Below are 17,456 nucleotides of genomic sequence, written 5' to 3'. Positions count from 1 at the left end.
CCACTGCTGTCACATGCGCGTATGTTGCTAACCGGCTCCGTGCTCATCATACACACATGTGACGGTACTGGATGTGCTCTGTCTGATGTATCTGACGCCTCTGCGCCTTACTGATCAGTTACGGCTTTCATTTTAGTGTACTGTCTCCATGTTTTCAATGTCCCGATGGCAATGTGCCACAGTTAGGGGCGTTATAATTCACATATCCGATGATGTGAAATTGGCAACAGAACTTTGATGGAACTAGTAGTCAGGTTATATATCATGTGTTATAAAAATTCTATTTTGGAATCTTTTTTACATCGATAAACAACTCGCTCTCCTTCTGACAATGTCAGGCAACAGCAGAGGGTTTCTTTCTCTTTGATTTAATAAAGAGTTTCATTGCATGAACCATATTATACCTGGATTATATTCATAACCTGGAACATTTTTTGATTAGGGAAAATGTGCAGGAATGGTTCACTTCATATCTGGAAAGTAGGTAGGTTGTCTTTCAGTGTCAACAAACGGGGTAGAGATCTGAGCTGACTGTGGTCAGCCGACCGGGGTGGCCAAGCGGTTAAAGGCGCTACAGTCTGAAACCGCGCGACCGCTACGGTCGCAGGTTCGAATCCTGCATCGGGCATGGATGTGTGTGATGTCCTTAGGTTAGTTAGGTTTAAGTAGTTCTAAGTTCTAGGGGACTAATGACCTTAGAAGTTAAGTCCCATTGTGCTCAGAGCCATTTGAACCATTTTTTTGACTATGGTCATGTGAAGTACGCGGTGCCACTGTGTTCCATTGGCTTTCTTCATAAGTATAAGGTGTGTCCAAATGAAAAAGAGACTACAGTTGTATATAAAGCCGCGCGGGATTAGCCGAGCGGTCTAAGGCGCTGCAATCATGGACTGTGCGGCTGATCCCGGCGGAGGTTCGAGTCCTCCCTCGGGCATGGGTGTGTGTGTTTGTCCTTAGGATAATTTAAGTTAAGTAGTGTGGAAGCTTAGGGACTGATGACCTTAGCAGTTAAGTCCCATAAGATTGTAGACACATTTTTTGAGTTATATATAAAGAAATTTTAATAGCAATATTATAATCACATCCATGTGGAAGAGTAGAACTATACATAAAAGCGACCAGCATTGATACACCGATCCCAGAGCGTAGGATGGGAATGAATGGTTTCAGGGTAGAAACTCCTGGGTTGCTGAAGGATCCTGTTTTTCACAGTGTCCAGCACTTTTTTGGCACAATTGCACCTCAGACCTTTCAGAGATTGTTTTAAGGAGCATGTGATATGCGTCTCACGTGGGAAGATATCGTGGCTGTAAGGAGAATGTTCCAGGACCTTTCATCTAAATTTTTGAAGGAGCTCGGGGTCTTGTTAGCCACAAGTGACCTAGCGTTGTCCTGGAGAAGTATTATTTCATTCCTGAGCTTACTCGTGCGCTTGTTCTTGATGGTCTGTTTGAGCCTCAGCAACGTGTTGCAGTGTTGCTCAGCGTTAACTGTTGCACCCTGTGGCAGCCAGACGATGAGTAGGTTACTTTTCTGGTCTTCCGGACAGACTGTCTTTCTTATTCTTTTTCTTCTTTGACGAAGGAATGACGCCACATCATGCTGATCTGTTTGGACGCAGGGTTGAGGTGGCGACACCGCGTTTCATCACCTGCCACAATCTGAGCAGTGAAATCCGTTTCTTCTTCCGTGTATCTCAACAAATGGGTCAATGAAACCCATTCTGGCCGTCTTCTGATTATGTGATTGCCATAATGTAGCTTCACGTGGATTATGTGGTGCACAGTTCCTATCGACTGTTGGACAGCAGTGTAACGTGCGATGATCGGACGATTCGTTCATGTGAGCTCCTCCACAGCCGAAATCGTAGCACTAGTGGTGACAACGACCGTCTGCCCAGGCAGTGGCATGTCCTTGATGTCCACACGTCCCATCTCATAAAGTAACAACTACGGAGTATTGGGCACCATGTGAGTCCCTGCTCTCCGTACACCTCTTTAATCCTGCGACAAATCTGTGAAGCACGCTCCCTTCTGCTCGAAGAATATGAGTAACGTTCTTTGTGATTCTAGAATGAAATTTTCACTCTACAGCGGAGTGTGCGCTGATATGAAACTTCCTGGCAGATTAAAACTGTGTGCCGGACCGAGACTCGAACTCGGGACCTTTGCCTAACGCGGGCAAGTGCTCTACCGACTGAGCTACCCAAGCACGACTCACGCCCCGTCCTCACAGCTTTAATTCCGCCAGTACCTAGTCTACTCAGGAAGTTTCATATCAGCGCACACTCCGCTGTAGAGTGAAAATTTCATTCTAGAAACATCTCCGAGGCTGTGGCTAAGCCATGTCTCCCCAATATCCTTTCTTCCAGGAGCGCTAGTTCTGCAAGGTTCGCAGGAGAGCTTCTGTGAAGTTTGGAAGGTAGGAGACGAGGTACTGGCGGAATTAAAGCTGCGAGGACGGGGCGTGAGTCGTGCTTGGGTAGCTCAGTCGGTAGAGCACTTTCCCGCGGAAGGCAAAGGTCCCGAGTTCGAGTCTCGGTCCGGCACACAGTTTTAATCTGCCAGGAAGTTTCGTCTTTGTGTTGTCCGGGAGGAACCCATAATGCAATGAAGCGTGGAAACAGCTCTTCAGCAATGAGGAAATAGCTCGACTTGTGAAACTGAGAATACCACGACGCTACCTCTAGGCAAAAGGATTCACCCTCTGTGATTACATATAACGTCGCTGCAGCAAGGGTCTCGCAACTGATCATACCTTATACTAATAATCTGACACTAAATAAGACAGATGAATCTCTCTGCCCTCTTTTTATAAGATAGAAAGTGTTATTGTGAAAAACGTGGCACGTAAAATAAAGAAATGATCTGGACTTCCGTCCAAATCAGCAGTCTTTCCTCTACGCCGAAAACGGTTTGCGGCAAAATAGTTCACTTTATCAGAGGGCTGTATTTTGTCTTGGCTCTTCTAACGGTACTGTATTACGCCCACATCTCGAATGTTACGTTACATCAGAACCACCCTTTCATGTGTAAAAATTTGAGGTTGAGAACCAAAGCAGTCGACAGGGTATCAATCGAGAACTTACGACCAACCTCTGAAAATTGAGTGTGGTAGATTCACGAGAACTGGAACGTAATCTTAACGATTATATTGCAGTGAGAGTCCGGGTTCGATTCCCGGCGGAGTCGGAGATTTTCTCCCCTCAGGGACTGGGTGTTGTGTTGTCCTAATCATCACCATTTCAGCCCCCTCGATGCGCAAGTCGCCGAAGTGGCGTCAAATCGAAAGACTTGCACCCGACGAACGGTCTACCCGACAGGAGGCCCTAGTCACACAACATTTACATTTCTTGCAATGAGAATATTAACACCACAGAGCCAACGTATGTAATACAGAAAGAGTGTCGCATATATAAAGAAAATTTATCGACTGAATGGTGGTATTCGTGGTTGGCCACACAGTTAAATGCCGTTTAGCCATAGTATATTTCATAAATTTCTTCGGTATTTTCTGAGAATTGTTGTCGCTTAGCTTGACATGTATTCGTGCCAGAAAATAACGTTAAAATGCTAATTTACGTAAAGCTAGAAAACTGTATAATTGAACACCATTAATTACACTGCCTGATAATAAAGAAGTACACAGGAGAGGAGGAGCAAACGAAATGAAAGTTCACGGGGTGAGAAGATGTGCCATGTTATTTCAGTGAAAACAAAATCGAGTCAAATATGAATAGTCGATTGAACTCGTGCTATATCTATTTCGGGCATATGTGGCGATCTTTCTGGCCACGGGAGTACCTCCGAATCAAGTAGACAGTTCACAGAGACACGTGCCATGTGCGGAGAGGATTGTCCTTTTAAAAAGCGGCACAACGATATTGTGGTATGACAGGTGACACATGAGGACGCAGAATGTCCGTGACGTACCGTTGTGCCATCAGTGTTCCTTCAGTCATTACCAGTCACGACATGAAGTCATATCCGATGGCTTTGCATACCATGATGCCAGGGGTAACACCGGAACACTGCTGTGCCTCTTCAAAATATTGCAAGGATGTTACGTCTCCTCCCAGTCGCCGCTATACACGCCGACACTGGTCATCCGTGGTAATGCATAACTGTTATTAATCGCTGAACCCATTGCGATGTCATGCATCCCCTGTCAGTGGATTCCGGTCACGGCACCGCTCCAAAGGCAGCAGTTTATGCTGTAGTGTTAACGGGGGTCTACGAATGGGACAGCGATTTCCTAGGCTAGCTGCTGCTAGTTCCCGATCACTGGTCCGGGATGACCCAGAATGCTGTAAGGAGTCCCTTATTTGTTCTCGGATGGCGGGCGCAATGTGAAGGAGCTACAATGTGCTTGGTGCAGAATACGGCGATTTTCGCTGGTTGTGGTCAGATGTGACCGACCAGAACCTAGCCCTCACGTTCCAGTCCAAAATCGGGCCACTGTCATCCAGATATCCCACAAATTTGGATATTGCACGACCAGCCAGCCGAATACTGACTCCCAGGGAGGCCCCTTTCAGACTGTCAGGAGCTGGTAATCTCACGAGCACGCGGCATCTCAGTATCTTTCAAAGTGATCACTCAACATCTAACGCTGTTCACGCCCCTTATACACTCCTGGAAATTGAAATAAGAACACCGTGAATTCATTGTCCCAGGAAGGGGAAACTTTATTGACACATTCCTGGGGTCAGATACATCACATGATCACACTGACAGAACCACAGGCACATAGACACAGGCAACAGAGCATGCCCAATGTCGGCACTAGTACAGTGTATATCCACCTTTCGCAGCAATGCAGGCTGCTATTCTCCCATGGAGACGATCGTAGAGATGCTGGGTGTAGTGCTGTGGAACGGCTTGCCATGCCATTTCCACCTGGCGCCTCAGTTGGACCAGCGTTCGTGCTGGACGTGCAGACCGCGTGAGACGACGCTTCATCCAGTCCCAAACATGCTCAATGGGGGACAGATCCGGAGATCTTGCTGGCCAGGGTAGTTGACTTACACCTTGTAGAGCACGTTGGGTGGCACGGGATACATGCGGACGTGCATTGTCCTGTTGGAACAGCAAGTTCCCTTGCCGGTCTAGGAATGGTAGAACGATGGGTTCGATGACGGTTTGGATGTACCGTGCACTATTCAGTGTCCCCTCGACGATCACCAGTGGTGTACGGCCAGTGTAGGAGATCGCTCCCCACACCATGATGCCGGGTGTTGGCCCTGTGTGCCTTGGTCGTATGCAGTCCTGATTGTGGCGCTCACCTGCACGGCGCCAAACACGCATACGACCATCATTGGCACCAAGACAGAAGCGACTCTCATCGCTGAAGACGACACGTCTCCATTCGTCCCTCCATTAACGCCTGTCGCGACACCACTGGAGTCGGGCTGCACGATGTTGGGGCGTGAGCGGAAGACGGCCTAACGGTGTGCGGGACCGTAGCCCAGCTTCATGGAGACGGTTGCGAATGGTCCTCGCCGATACCCCAGGAGCAACAGTGTCCCTAAGTTGCTGGGAAGTGGCGGTGGGGTCCCCTACGGCACTGCGTAGGATCCTACGGTCTTGGCGTTCATCCGTGCGTCGCTGCGGTCCGGTCCCAGGTCGACGGGCACGTGCACCTTCCGCCGACCACTGGCGACAACATCGATGTACTGTGGAGACCTCACGCCCCACGTGTGGAGCAATTCTGCGGTACGTCCACCCGGCCTCCCGCATGCCCACTATACGCCCTCGCTCAAAGTCCGTCAACTGCACATACGGTTCACGTCCACGCTGTCGCGGCATGCTACCAGTGTTAAAGACTGCGATGGAGCTCCGTATGCCACGGCAAACTGGCTGACACTGACGGCGGCGGTGCACAAATGCTGCGCAGCTAGCGCCATTCGACGGCCAACACCGCGGTTCCTGGTGTGTCCGCTGTGCCGTGCGTGTGATCATTGCTTGTACAGCCCTCTCGCAGTGTCCGAAGCAAGTATGGTGGGTCTGACACACCGGTGTCAATGTGTTCTTTTTTCCATTTCCAGGAGTGTATAATCAGACCCAATAACAACACTAAATACTACTGTTCTCTGGTGGTAACTCTATCATAGAGATTTGCAGCGCTGATATGTACACCCGCCGATGGTGTGTACCTGTACTAAGTAAATGGATACGCAGCAATTTCTTGCGGGTACTTCACTTTTCTTATCGGGCACTGCATTATGTGTAAGTGTATAGGATTTCGTGACCGTTGTCGTTGAAGGTAAAATCTTCTAGGATGTCAGGCCGTGTCATATTTTTTTCTACTACCTCTACAAGATCGGCTTCTCGAACGCACTGCTAGAGTGCCCTCCAGGATATTTTGGTGTTCAAAGTCGGCTGAATAATCAGCTAACCGCGAACACCAAGAACTTCAGATGGTTCAAATGGCTCTGAGCACCATGGGACTTAACATCTGAGGTCATCAGTCCCCTAGAACGTAGAACTGTTTGCGATCTTGCGGGCATTGGAGCAGAGGAGATGTGTTCCCAGTGTTAAGTTTCTCATCTGTTCTGACTCCCTGAGTGCTCTTCAGACCATGCAACACTTTTACCCAGCGGAGAATACGGTCGTCCAGAACATCCATGATGCCCTACTCCACCTGCAACGGCAGGGGAAGGAGGTTTCTTTCTGCTGGGTGCCGGGGCACGTGGGTATTAGGGGATGTGGCTGCCAAAGATGCATGTTCCCTCCCTCACGTTGTTGAATGTGCCGTCCCCCTCCATGCTGTTACCTCCCTTTTGCGTTTTCGTGTTATGTGTCTATGGGAAGAGGAGTGGCTGGCAGTCGGTGAAAATAAGCTGCGTCTGGTCAAGGCCACCACGAGGCCATGGCGTACGTCCTACCAGTCATGCAGGCGGGATGAGGTTCTCCTCACTCACCTCTGCATCGGGCACAGTCCCTTAACGCATGGTTTTTTACTCCGGCGGGAGGACCCCCCCCCCCCCCCCCCCAATCTGCAGTGCTTGTGGCGTCCAGATTACTGTCCGCCACATTTTACTTGACTGTCTTTTATTCTCTGACCAGAGGGCGGTGGTTTCCTTGCCACCGGATTTGCCCTGTATTTTGCAAGACGACGCAACGACTGTGGTTAAGGTCTTACGTTTTGTGTCCTGTCCAATTTGTTGCCTCGGATTTTAGGAAGAGGATTTCAATGTGCTGCTGGGTGACTGGCTCGCCCAGGTTTTAGGTAAGAGGTCCGCCAGTCACGATTACCTACTTGTTTCACTTTGATTTCTGTTCTCTTTTCCTTGTGTTTCCTTTCCTTTTTTAGTGCGTTTCTTCTCCTCTTGTTTTGCCTCTGTATGTGAGGACTTGGAACTGCGTCAGGTCTGTGTCTTTAAGCCGTTCTCCTTGTTCGCTATCCGTCTTCGTCCCTTCACCGCATATGTTCCTGTTTCTATGCGTTTGGGCGCCGATGACAATGCTATTTAGCGCCCGAAAACCTCAAACCACACACACACACTACTCAAACCTAACTAACCTAAGGACAGCACACACATCCATGCCCGAGGCAGGGTTCGAACCTGCGACGTAGCGGTCGCGTGGTTCCAGACTGAAGCGCCTAAAACCGCTCGGCCACAGCTGCCGGCTCACCAAGAACTCCTGAAGACGATCGCAGCAGAGGGGTCGAAACGTCGACCGTATAGAAAAAGTGATGACGCTGCCTGACACCATAGAAGATTTCACCGTCAGTGTGTTTTATTCGTTTATACAACTTGATGTGCAACATTTGGTATGTTTTAGGATGCAAATAACAGACGAAGAGAGAACAGCAAACAAGTAAGTGAGTGAGTGGGCGCTCACCGGTGGGCACGGCGCTGGCGAGCAGGCTGAAGACGCCGCTGAGCACCATGGAGCCGCAGGCGAGCCACCTCCGGCCCCAGCGGTCCAGCACCATCGTCAGGAACGTGTCCGCCGGCAGCTCCGTGGCCGACGCGATCGTGAACGTCACGAACACGTCCAGCCCCAGTGAGCCCACGTTGCGCACGTGTCCGTCGAAGCACAGCGAGATCGCCATCCTGCCAGCAGAGTGCACCGCTTATAGTGACACCGAACCCTGTATCAGGTGGTTTAAAGTGATGGCAGGTGTACAGTAATACAAGGAAAGAGCACTGATATCCACAGTGCGTTCCATTTGTCACGCACTCAATTAATGTGAGGAGTAGTTAAACAGCTTTTATTATCATCTCAAAAATTATAGTAAAAATATGAGAGTTTGGAAACAAGCCTGGCTTTCGTCGACTATGAAAAAGTATTTGACCTTATCCACAGGAAAAATCTCTGGTCACTAATGCAGAAATGAGGCTTTCCTATGCACCTGATAAAAGTATACCGAGGTTTCTCTAAAAACGCCGAATAAGAATAGATACAAGAAAGTGCTGACGCCAGAAATAGAGATAAACCAGGGAGTAAGGCGAAGCTGTTGAACGTTACCAGTATTCTTCAGCAGCTACATTGAGGACGTGCTCAGGGAATGGATGGAGAGAATACCTCATGGTATAAGAATTGGTGAAAATAAATTTCCACATACTATGATTTTTGCAAAGAAGGGAAATCAGAAAGGTGGAAGGAGTATATAGAGGGTCTATACAAGCTCGATGTACTTGAGGACAATAATATGGAAATGGAAGAGGATGTAGATGAAAACGAAATGGGTGATACGATACTGCGAGAAGAGTTTGACAGAGCACTGAAAGATCTGAGTAGAAACAAGGCCCCGGGAGTAGACAGCATTCCATTAGAACCACTGACAGCCTTGAGAGAGCCATTCCTGACAAAACTCGACCATCTGGTGAGCAAGATGTATGAGACAGGCGAAATACCCTCACACTTCAAGACGAATATAATAATTCCAATCCCAAAGAAAGCAGGTGTTCACAGATGTGAAAATTACCGCCGGCCGGAGTGGCCGAGCGGTTCTAGGCGCTACAGTCTGGAACCGCGCGACTGCTACGGTCGCAGGTTCGAATCCTGCCTCGGGCATGGAAGTGTGTGTGTCCTTCGGTTAGTTAGGATTAAGTACTTCTAAGTTCTAGGGGGTTGATTACCTCTGACGTTAAGTCCCATGGTGCTCAGAGCCATTTGAACCAATTTTTTTTCTTGTAAATTACCGAACTATCAGTTTAATAAGTCACGGCTGCAAAATACTAACGCGAATTCTTTACAGACGAATGGAAAAACTGGTAGAAGCCGACCTCGGGGAAGATCAGTTTGGATTCCGTAGAAATGTTGGAACGCGTGAGGCAATACTGACCCTACGACTTATCTTAGAAGATAGATTAAGGAAAGGCAAACATACGTTTCCAGCATTTGTGGTCTTAGAGAAAGCATTTGACAGTGTTGACTGGAATACTCTCTTTCAAATTCTGAAGGTGGCAGGGGTAAAGTACAGGGAGCGAAAGGCTATTTACAATTTGTACAGAAACCAGATGGCAGTTATAATAGTCGAGGGGCATGAAAGGGAAGCAGTGGTTGGGTAGGGAGTGAGACAGGGTTGTGGCCTCTCCCCGATGTTATATAATCTGTATATTGAGCAAGCAGTAAAGGAAATAAAAGAAAAATTCGGAGTAGATATTAAAATCCACGGAGAAGAAATAAAAACTTTGAGGTTCGCCGATGACATCGTAATTCTGTCAGAGACAGCAAAGGACTTGTAAGAGCAATTGAACGGAATGGACAGTGTCTTGAAAGGACGACATAAGATGAATATCAACAAAAGCAAAGCGAGGATAATGGAATGTGGTCGAATTAAGTCGGGTGATGCTGAGGGAATTAGATTAGGAAATGAGACACTTAAAGTAGTGAAGGAGTTTTGCTATTTGGGGAGCAAAATAACGGATGATTATCAAAGTAGAGAGGATATAAAATGTAGACTGGCAATGGCAAGGACAGCATTTCTGAAGAAGAGAAATTTGTTAACATCGAGTTTAGATTTAAGTGTCAGGAAGTCGTTTCTGAAAGTATTTGTATGGTGTGTAGCCATGTATGGAAGTGAAACGTGGACGATAAATAGTTTAGACAAGAAGAGAGTAGAAGCTTTCGAAATGTGGTGCTACAGAAGATTGCTGAAGATTAGATGGGTAGATCATATAACTAATGAGGAGGTGTTGAATAGAATTGGGGAGAAGAGGAGCTTGTGGCACAACTTGACTAGAAGAAGGGATCGGTTGGTAGGACATGTTCTAAGACATCGAGGGATCACCAATTTAGTATTGGAGGGCAGCGTGGAGGGTAAAAATCGAAGAGGGAGACCAAGAGATGAATACACTAAGCAGATCCAGAAGGATGTAGGTTGCAGTAGGTACTGGGAGATGAAGAAGCTTGCACAGGATAGAGTAGGATGGAGAGCTGCATCAAACCAGTCTCAGGACTGAAGACTACAACAACAACAACAACATGATTTTTGCCAACGTCTAGGTAATCATACAGGACAAGACGAATCATGAACAGTGATTGATGGTTTAAACTGTGTAAATTTGAAGATATCAGCAAGAAAAAGAAAAAAAATGGCGTTTTTAGGCAAATATCCCATAGTTATCAGGAACGAAACAATAAAATAGGTGTCCCATTCCCAGGATCAAGGATGCGACAAAATTTTTGAACAAGGAAAATTTGTAAACAATAAAATTAACACCTATATAGCTCACCCGCGAAAGAAGTGACACGAAACACTTTTTCGAGCGATTCTTGAATATTGTTCATCCATGTGGGACCTGTGCAGATAGGATTGATGGAAGAGACAGAGATGATTCAAAGAAGAACAGCATGTTTCGTCACGGGATCGCTGGAGCGTAAGCGTTACACAGGTGCTCAACAAATTCTAGTGCCAGGCGCTTCAAGAGAGGAGGCATTTTGCATCACGAAGAGGATTACTCTTGAAATTTCTCGGGAAGAGTCGGAAAGTATATACATTGAGTCATTAATATCCTGACTGGTTTGATGTGGCCCGCCACGAATTCCTCTCCTGTGCCAAACTTTTCAGCTCTCATTGCTACGTATGTCCTCAATTATCTGAAATGTCCAGCACAGAAATTATTCGAAGACAGTACCATGGGACACAGTGCAGTTGGATAATTCCATAAGCGAGGCTCCATTATATGAATGCTATGTCTGCTCGCAGTTGACGAAAGAACCTACGCCAACTTATGAAGATGATTACAATACAGTGATGGTGTTGTCTACAAGAAGTAGTTGAGCCTATCTAAGCAGACGGCCACAACAAATTTTTCGCATAGTCTACAACTCTATGTGGCAAGAAACACTTCAAAATACGAGGGTTATCCACAAAGTACATTACGTTTTCGTTTGTGTCCGTTAGGGGCGCAGCTAGCGCGGCCAACTTGGTGTCATGGCATTCCGCCGCTCAGTCGGCATCCTGCCGTGCTAGTGAGAGGTTCGTGCTGTACTCCGTTGAGTTACTGTGACAGTTTGAAATGTCAGCGTTAATTGAAAATGCCACGAAGTGTGTAGTGCGTGCTGTAATAAGGTTTCTGACTGCAAAAAACTGTACACCGATAGAAATATATCGGCAGCTTTGTGAAGTGTATGGGGACAACATAATCACTGAAGGTCGAGTGCGTCAATGGGTCATAAAATTTAAAAATGGCTGAACTAACGTTCACGACGAAGAGCGAAGTGGAAGACCCAGCATAGTGACTGCCGAACTTTTCGAAAAAGTCGATGCCGCGGTCCGTGAAAACCATAATTTCACAATAACGGAACTCTCTATGAGTTTTTCACAAATTTCACGAAGTTTGTTGCACGAAATCATTACCAAAAAGCTTGGTTATCACAAGTTTTGTGCAAGATGGATACCAAAAATCATGAGAGAGATTCACAAAAATCAGCGAATGGCTGCAGCGTTAACGTTTTTGGACGCTTACGAGAAAGATGGCGACTCATTACTCGATCGCATAGTTACTGGTGGCGAAACATGAGTTAAGCATGTGAACTGCGAGACAAAATTTCCGTCAATGCAGTGGGGGCACACAAATTCCCCCCAAAAACCCAAGAAATGCATGCAGACAATGTCGGCAAGGAAGGTGATGGCGACTGTCTTTTGGGACAGAAAAGGTGTGATTTTTGTGGATTTCCTGGAAAGAGGCACTACAATAAACTCTCAAAGGTATTGCCAAACTCTGCACAACCTCAGAAGAGCAATACAAAACAAGCGCAGGGGAAAGTTGGGCTAAAAGATCTTGCTGATTCACGACAACGCCCGGGCCCACACGGCAAATGCCACTCGTGAAGTTCTCGAATCTTTTAAGTGGGAGTTGTTTCCTCATCCGCCGTACAGTCCCGACCTGGCACCGAGCGACTTACACTTATTCCCAGCAGTGAAGAAGTGGTTGGCTATGCAGCGTTTTGATGACGATCACACCTTCAAGAAGAGGTAACCACGTGGTTGAAGGCGCAGGTGGCCGAATTTTACGACGAAGGAATTTCCAAGCTCGTCCATCGCTACGATAAGTGCCTTAATTTAAATGGCAACTACAGGGTGTTTCAAAAATGACCGGTATATTTGAAACGGCAATAAAAACTAAACGAGCAGCGATAGAAATACACCGTTTGTTGCAATATGCTTGGGACAACAGTACATTTTCAGGCGGACAAACTTTCGAAATTACAGTAGTTACAATTTTCAACAACAGATGGCGCTGCAAGTGATGTGAAAGATATAGAAGACAACGCAATCTGTGGGTGCGCCATTCTGTACGTCGTCTTTCTGCTGTAAGCGTGTGCTGTTCACAACGTGCAAGTGTGCTGTAGACAACATGGTTTATTCCATAGAACAGAGGATTTTTCTGGTGTTGGAATTCCACCGCCTAGAACACAGTGTTGTTGCAACAAGACGAAGTTTTCAACGGAGGTGTAATGTAACCAAAGGACCGAAAAGCGATACAATAAAGGATCTGTTTGAAAAATTTCAACGGACTGGGAACGTGACGGATGAACGTGCTGGAAAGGTAGGGCGACCGCGTACGGCAACCACAGAGGGCAACGCGCAGCTAGTGCAGCAGGTGATCCAAAGAGCGGCCTCGGGTTTCCGTTCGCCGTGTTGCAGCTGCGGTCCAAATGACGCCAACGTCCACGTATCGTCTCATGCGCCAGAGTTTACACCTCTATCCATACAAAATTCAAATGTGGCAACCCCTCAGCGCCGCTACCATTGCTGCACGAGAGACATTCGCTAACGCTATAGTGCACAGGATTGATGACGGCGATATGCATGTGGGCAGCATTTGGTTTACTGACGAAACTTATTTTTACCTGGACGGCTTCGTCAATAAACAGAACTGGCGCATATGGGGAACCGAAAAGCCCCATGTTGCAGTCCCATCGTCCCTGCATCCTCAAAAAGTACTGGTCTGGGCCGCCATTTCTTCCAAAGGAATCATTGGCCCATTTTTCAGATCCGAAACGATTACTGCATCACGCTATCTGGACATTCTTCGTGAATTTGTGGCGGTACAAACTGCCTTAGACGACACTGCGAACACCTCGTGGTTTATGCAAGATGGTGCCCGGCTACATCGCACGGCCGTCTTTAATTTCCTGAATGAATATTTCGATGATCGTGTGATTGCTTTGGGCTATCCAAAACACACAGGAGGCGGCGTGGATTGGCCTCCCTATTCGCCAGACATGAACCCCTGTGACTTCTTTCTGTGGGGACACTTGAAAGACCAGGTGTACCGCCAGAATCCAGAAACAATTGAACAGCTGAAGCAGTACATCTCATCCGCATGTGAAGCCATTCCGCCAGACACGTTGTCAAAGGTTTCGGGTAATTTCATTCAGAGACTACGCCATATTATTGCTACGCATGGTGGATATGTGGAAAATATCGTACTATAGAGTTTCCCAGACCGCAGCGCCATCTGTTGTTGAAAATTGTAGCTACTGTAATTTCGAAAGTTTGTCCGCCTGAAAATGTACTGTTGTCCCAAGCATATTGCAACAAACGGTGTATTTCTATCGCTGCTCGTTTAGTTTTTATTGCCGTTTCAAATATACCGGTCATTTTTGAAACACCCTGTATGTAGAAAAGTAGTAATTAAGTTGGCTTTCATCTGTATATAATAAAAAATGTTTCCAATACTTTATTTATTTTTAATTCCAAAACGTAATGTACTTTGTGGATAGCCCTCGTATACGGAGCACCACAACATATCACAAGTTTATCTCTATGAACTAGCAACTGAATTGGGTAAACAGGAGAGTCGATCACAGTGAACCTACAGAACTAAATAAGGAAACAAAACAAAAATGCGCAAAGAACAAGACGGGAGAGTGCGTGTGAGTTTGTAAAGCAGGAGAGAGAAAGGAGAGAGAGAGAGAGAGAGAGAGAGAGAGAGAGAGAGAGAGAGAGAGGGAGAGAGAGAGAGAGAGAGGGAGAGAGAGAGAGAGAGAGAATGACATTTCAGTCGACGTTGTATGCGGTGAGCCTGATTTCCGCCTCATCTCCTTCTTACCAGATGATGATTAGCAGAATGGTTATCCTCCTGAGTCTCGGAGTTCTGAAGAGGTCCAGCACTGAGTAGCTCTTGTCCTGCTCCTCCTCTTTGCAGATCTTGTGACAGCTGTCCTGCAGACCGGAAGTAACGTTACAGTGTTACGTTTAGTTTCCAACCAGGCAACAACCTTTTATCGACATATCAACCTCCTACTTACCTCAAAATCCTTGTAAATTTGGGGATCGATTTTCTTGCCGTTTATTTTCTCAAATTTCTTCATAATTCGTAACGCTTTGTCGATTTTTCCTTGAGACACTAGCCACCTGCAACATTCAGAGAAACAGATCGCAGGTGCTACCATAATGTATGAAACCTAGTGTTCAAGAATTTACTAGTAATTATATAATTGCAGAATACTGTTAAGCGTCCCGGTAAATATTTGCTGTACTGGTGTTTATAACTAGATTTCAAAGATAAGATGAGTCGCTGTATGAATGAGACTACAAAAGCATTCTACTGACTAACAGACAAAAGCAGGAATGTACTTCGAAATGCGATTTTGTTTTCCTTTTCAAGTAAATAATTTTTCTCCAGTGAATTCAAAATACACTAAATAATTTATAATTCCGGGTTTAAATTCACGTGTAGTCTACATAATGATGTGTTCGCGCATACTCCAATGAGTTTAAGAAGCGGTGCCATTAAAATTCCATTCAGTACACAGACACGATCGACCTATAAAACCGAATGCCATTGACACGATAATACCTGTGGTGAAGGTAATGTGTAGGATTCGTTTAGTGGAATAAATTTCCTTGAAAGAGGTCATTTGCCTGCATGAGGCTACTTTCAATCAAAAAAAGGCATTTGTTCGTTCGGTTTCATGACCTGAAATGGCTGTAAACCCTGCCCTGGGCATTGTAATGAATCTAGATCCATCGGAAGTTCTTCTCAATTAATGAATTGCACGATACTACTTAAATTTCAGCGAGACTTGCGTTAATTTTCTTACATAAATCATGTATGTCGTATCTGTGGACGTTCATAGAGTTTTGTGATTGTCACACACAATTTTTCCGTCAATATTTTTTATGATTTATATAACAATATGTTATAATGTATCTATTATATCCCATGAAAGTTAATGGATGTATTATTAGCAACAAATCGTCTGAAAATAAATCTACATTTGCAGTATTTTTGCCATTGAGTTTTATGTTGTTGTTGTGGTTTTCAGTCCTGAGACTGAATTGATGCAGCTCTCCATGCTACTGTATCCTGTGCAAACTTCTTCATCTCCCAGTACCTACTGCAGCCTACATCCTTCTGAATCTGCTTAGTGTATTCATCTCTTGGTCTCCCTCTTCGATTTTTACCCACCACGCTGCCCTCCAATACTAAATTGGTGATCCCTCGATGTCTTAGAACATGTCCTACCAACCGATCCCTTCTTCTAGTCAAGTTGTGCCACAAGCTCCTCTTCTTTCCAACTCTGTTTAATACCTCCTCATTAGTTATGTGATCTAACCATCTCATCTTCATCATTCTTCTGTAGCAGCACATTTCGAAAGCTTATATTCTCTTTTTGTCTAAACCATTTATCGTTCACGTTTCACTTCCATACATGGCTACACTCCATAGAAATACTTTCAAAAACGACTTCCTGACATTTAAATCTAAACTCGATGTTAACAAATTATTCTTCTTCAGAAACGCTTTCCTTGCCATTGCCAGTCTACATTTTGTATCCTCTCTACTTCGACCATCATCAGTTATTTTGCTCCCCAAATAGCAAAACTCCTTTACTACTTTAAGTGTCTCATTTCCTAATCTAATTCCCTCAGCATCACCCGACTTAATTCGACTACATTCCATTATCCTCGTTTTGCTTTTGTTGATGTTCATCTTATGTCGTCCTTTCAAGACACTGTCCATTCCGTTCAGCTGCTCTTCCAAGTCCTTTGCTGTCTCTGACAGAATTACGATGTCATCGGCGAACCTCAAAGTTTTTATTTCTTCTCCAAGGATTTTAATACCTACTCCGAACTTTTCTTTTGTTTCCTTTACAGTTTACTCAATATACAGGTTGAATAACGTTGGGGAGAGGCTACAACCATGTCTCACTCCCTTCCCAACCACTGCTTCCCTTTCATACCCCTCGACTCTTATAGCTGCCATCTGGTTTCTGTACAAATTGTAAATAGCCTTTCGCTCCCTGTATTTTACCCCTGCCACCTTCAGAATTTGAAAGAGCGTATTCGAATCAACATTGTCAAAAGCTTTCTCTAAGTCTACTAATGCTAGAAACGTATATTTGCCTTTCCTTAATCTTTCTTCTAAGATAAGTTGTCGGGTCAGTATTGCCTCACGTGTTCCAACATTTCTACGGAATCCAAACTGATCTTCTCCAAGGTCGGCTTCTATCAGTTTTTCCATTCGTCTGTAAAGAATTCGCGTTAGTATTTTGCAGCTGTGACTTAGATAGTTCGGTCATTTTCACATCTGTCAACACCTGCTTTCTTTGGGATTGGAATTATTATATTCTTCTTGAAGTTTGAGGGTATTCCACCTGTCTCATACATCTTTCTCACCATATGGTAGAGTTTTGTCAGGACTGGCTCTCCCAAGGCTGTCAGTAGTTCTAATGGAATGTTGTCTACTCCGGGGGCCTTGTTTCGACTTAGGTCTTTCAGTGCTCTGTCAAACTCCTCATGCATTATAGTATCTCCCATTTCATTTTCATCTACATCCTCTTCCATTTCCATAATATTGTCTTCAAGTACATCGCCCTTGTATAGACCCTCTATATACTCCTTCCACCTCTCTGCTTTCCCTTCTTTGCTTAGAACTGGGTTTCCATCAAAGCTCTTGATATTCATCCAAGTGGTTCTCCTTTCTCCAAAGCTCTCTTTAATTTTCCTATAGGCAGTATGTATCTTACCCCTGGTGAGATAAG

General features: G+C 45.6%; 1 protein-coding gene across 1 annotated transcript in view; it reads right to left on the bottom strand.

Moving 5' to 3' along the window:
* The window catches only part of LOC126457009 (organic cation transporter protein-like), a 161,732-nt gene that overhangs the window by 24,170 nt on the left and 120,106 nt on the right, over positions 1-17,456 (bottom strand). Inside the window, exons 5-7 of the mRNA XM_050092978.1 lie at positions 14,718-14,823; positions 14,519-14,631; positions 7,848-8,062 (exon numbers count right to left, since the gene is read on the bottom strand). Of these exons, the coding sequence (XP_049948935.1) occupies positions 7,848-8,062; positions 14,519-14,631; positions 14,718-14,823 (434 nt within the window). The remainder of the gene's footprint in view (positions 1-7,847; positions 8,063-14,518; positions 14,632-14,717; positions 14,824-17,456) is intronic.

This window comes from Schistocerca serialis, chromosome 2 (genome assembly GCF_023864345.2).
Source record: "Schistocerca serialis cubense isolate TAMUIC-IGC-003099 chromosome 2, iqSchSeri2.2, whole genome shotgun sequence".
NCBI classification, from domain to species: Eukaryota; Metazoa; Arthropoda; class Insecta; order Orthoptera; family Acrididae; genus Schistocerca; species Schistocerca serialis.
This window is presented reverse-complemented; position numbering and strand designations above follow the sequence as displayed.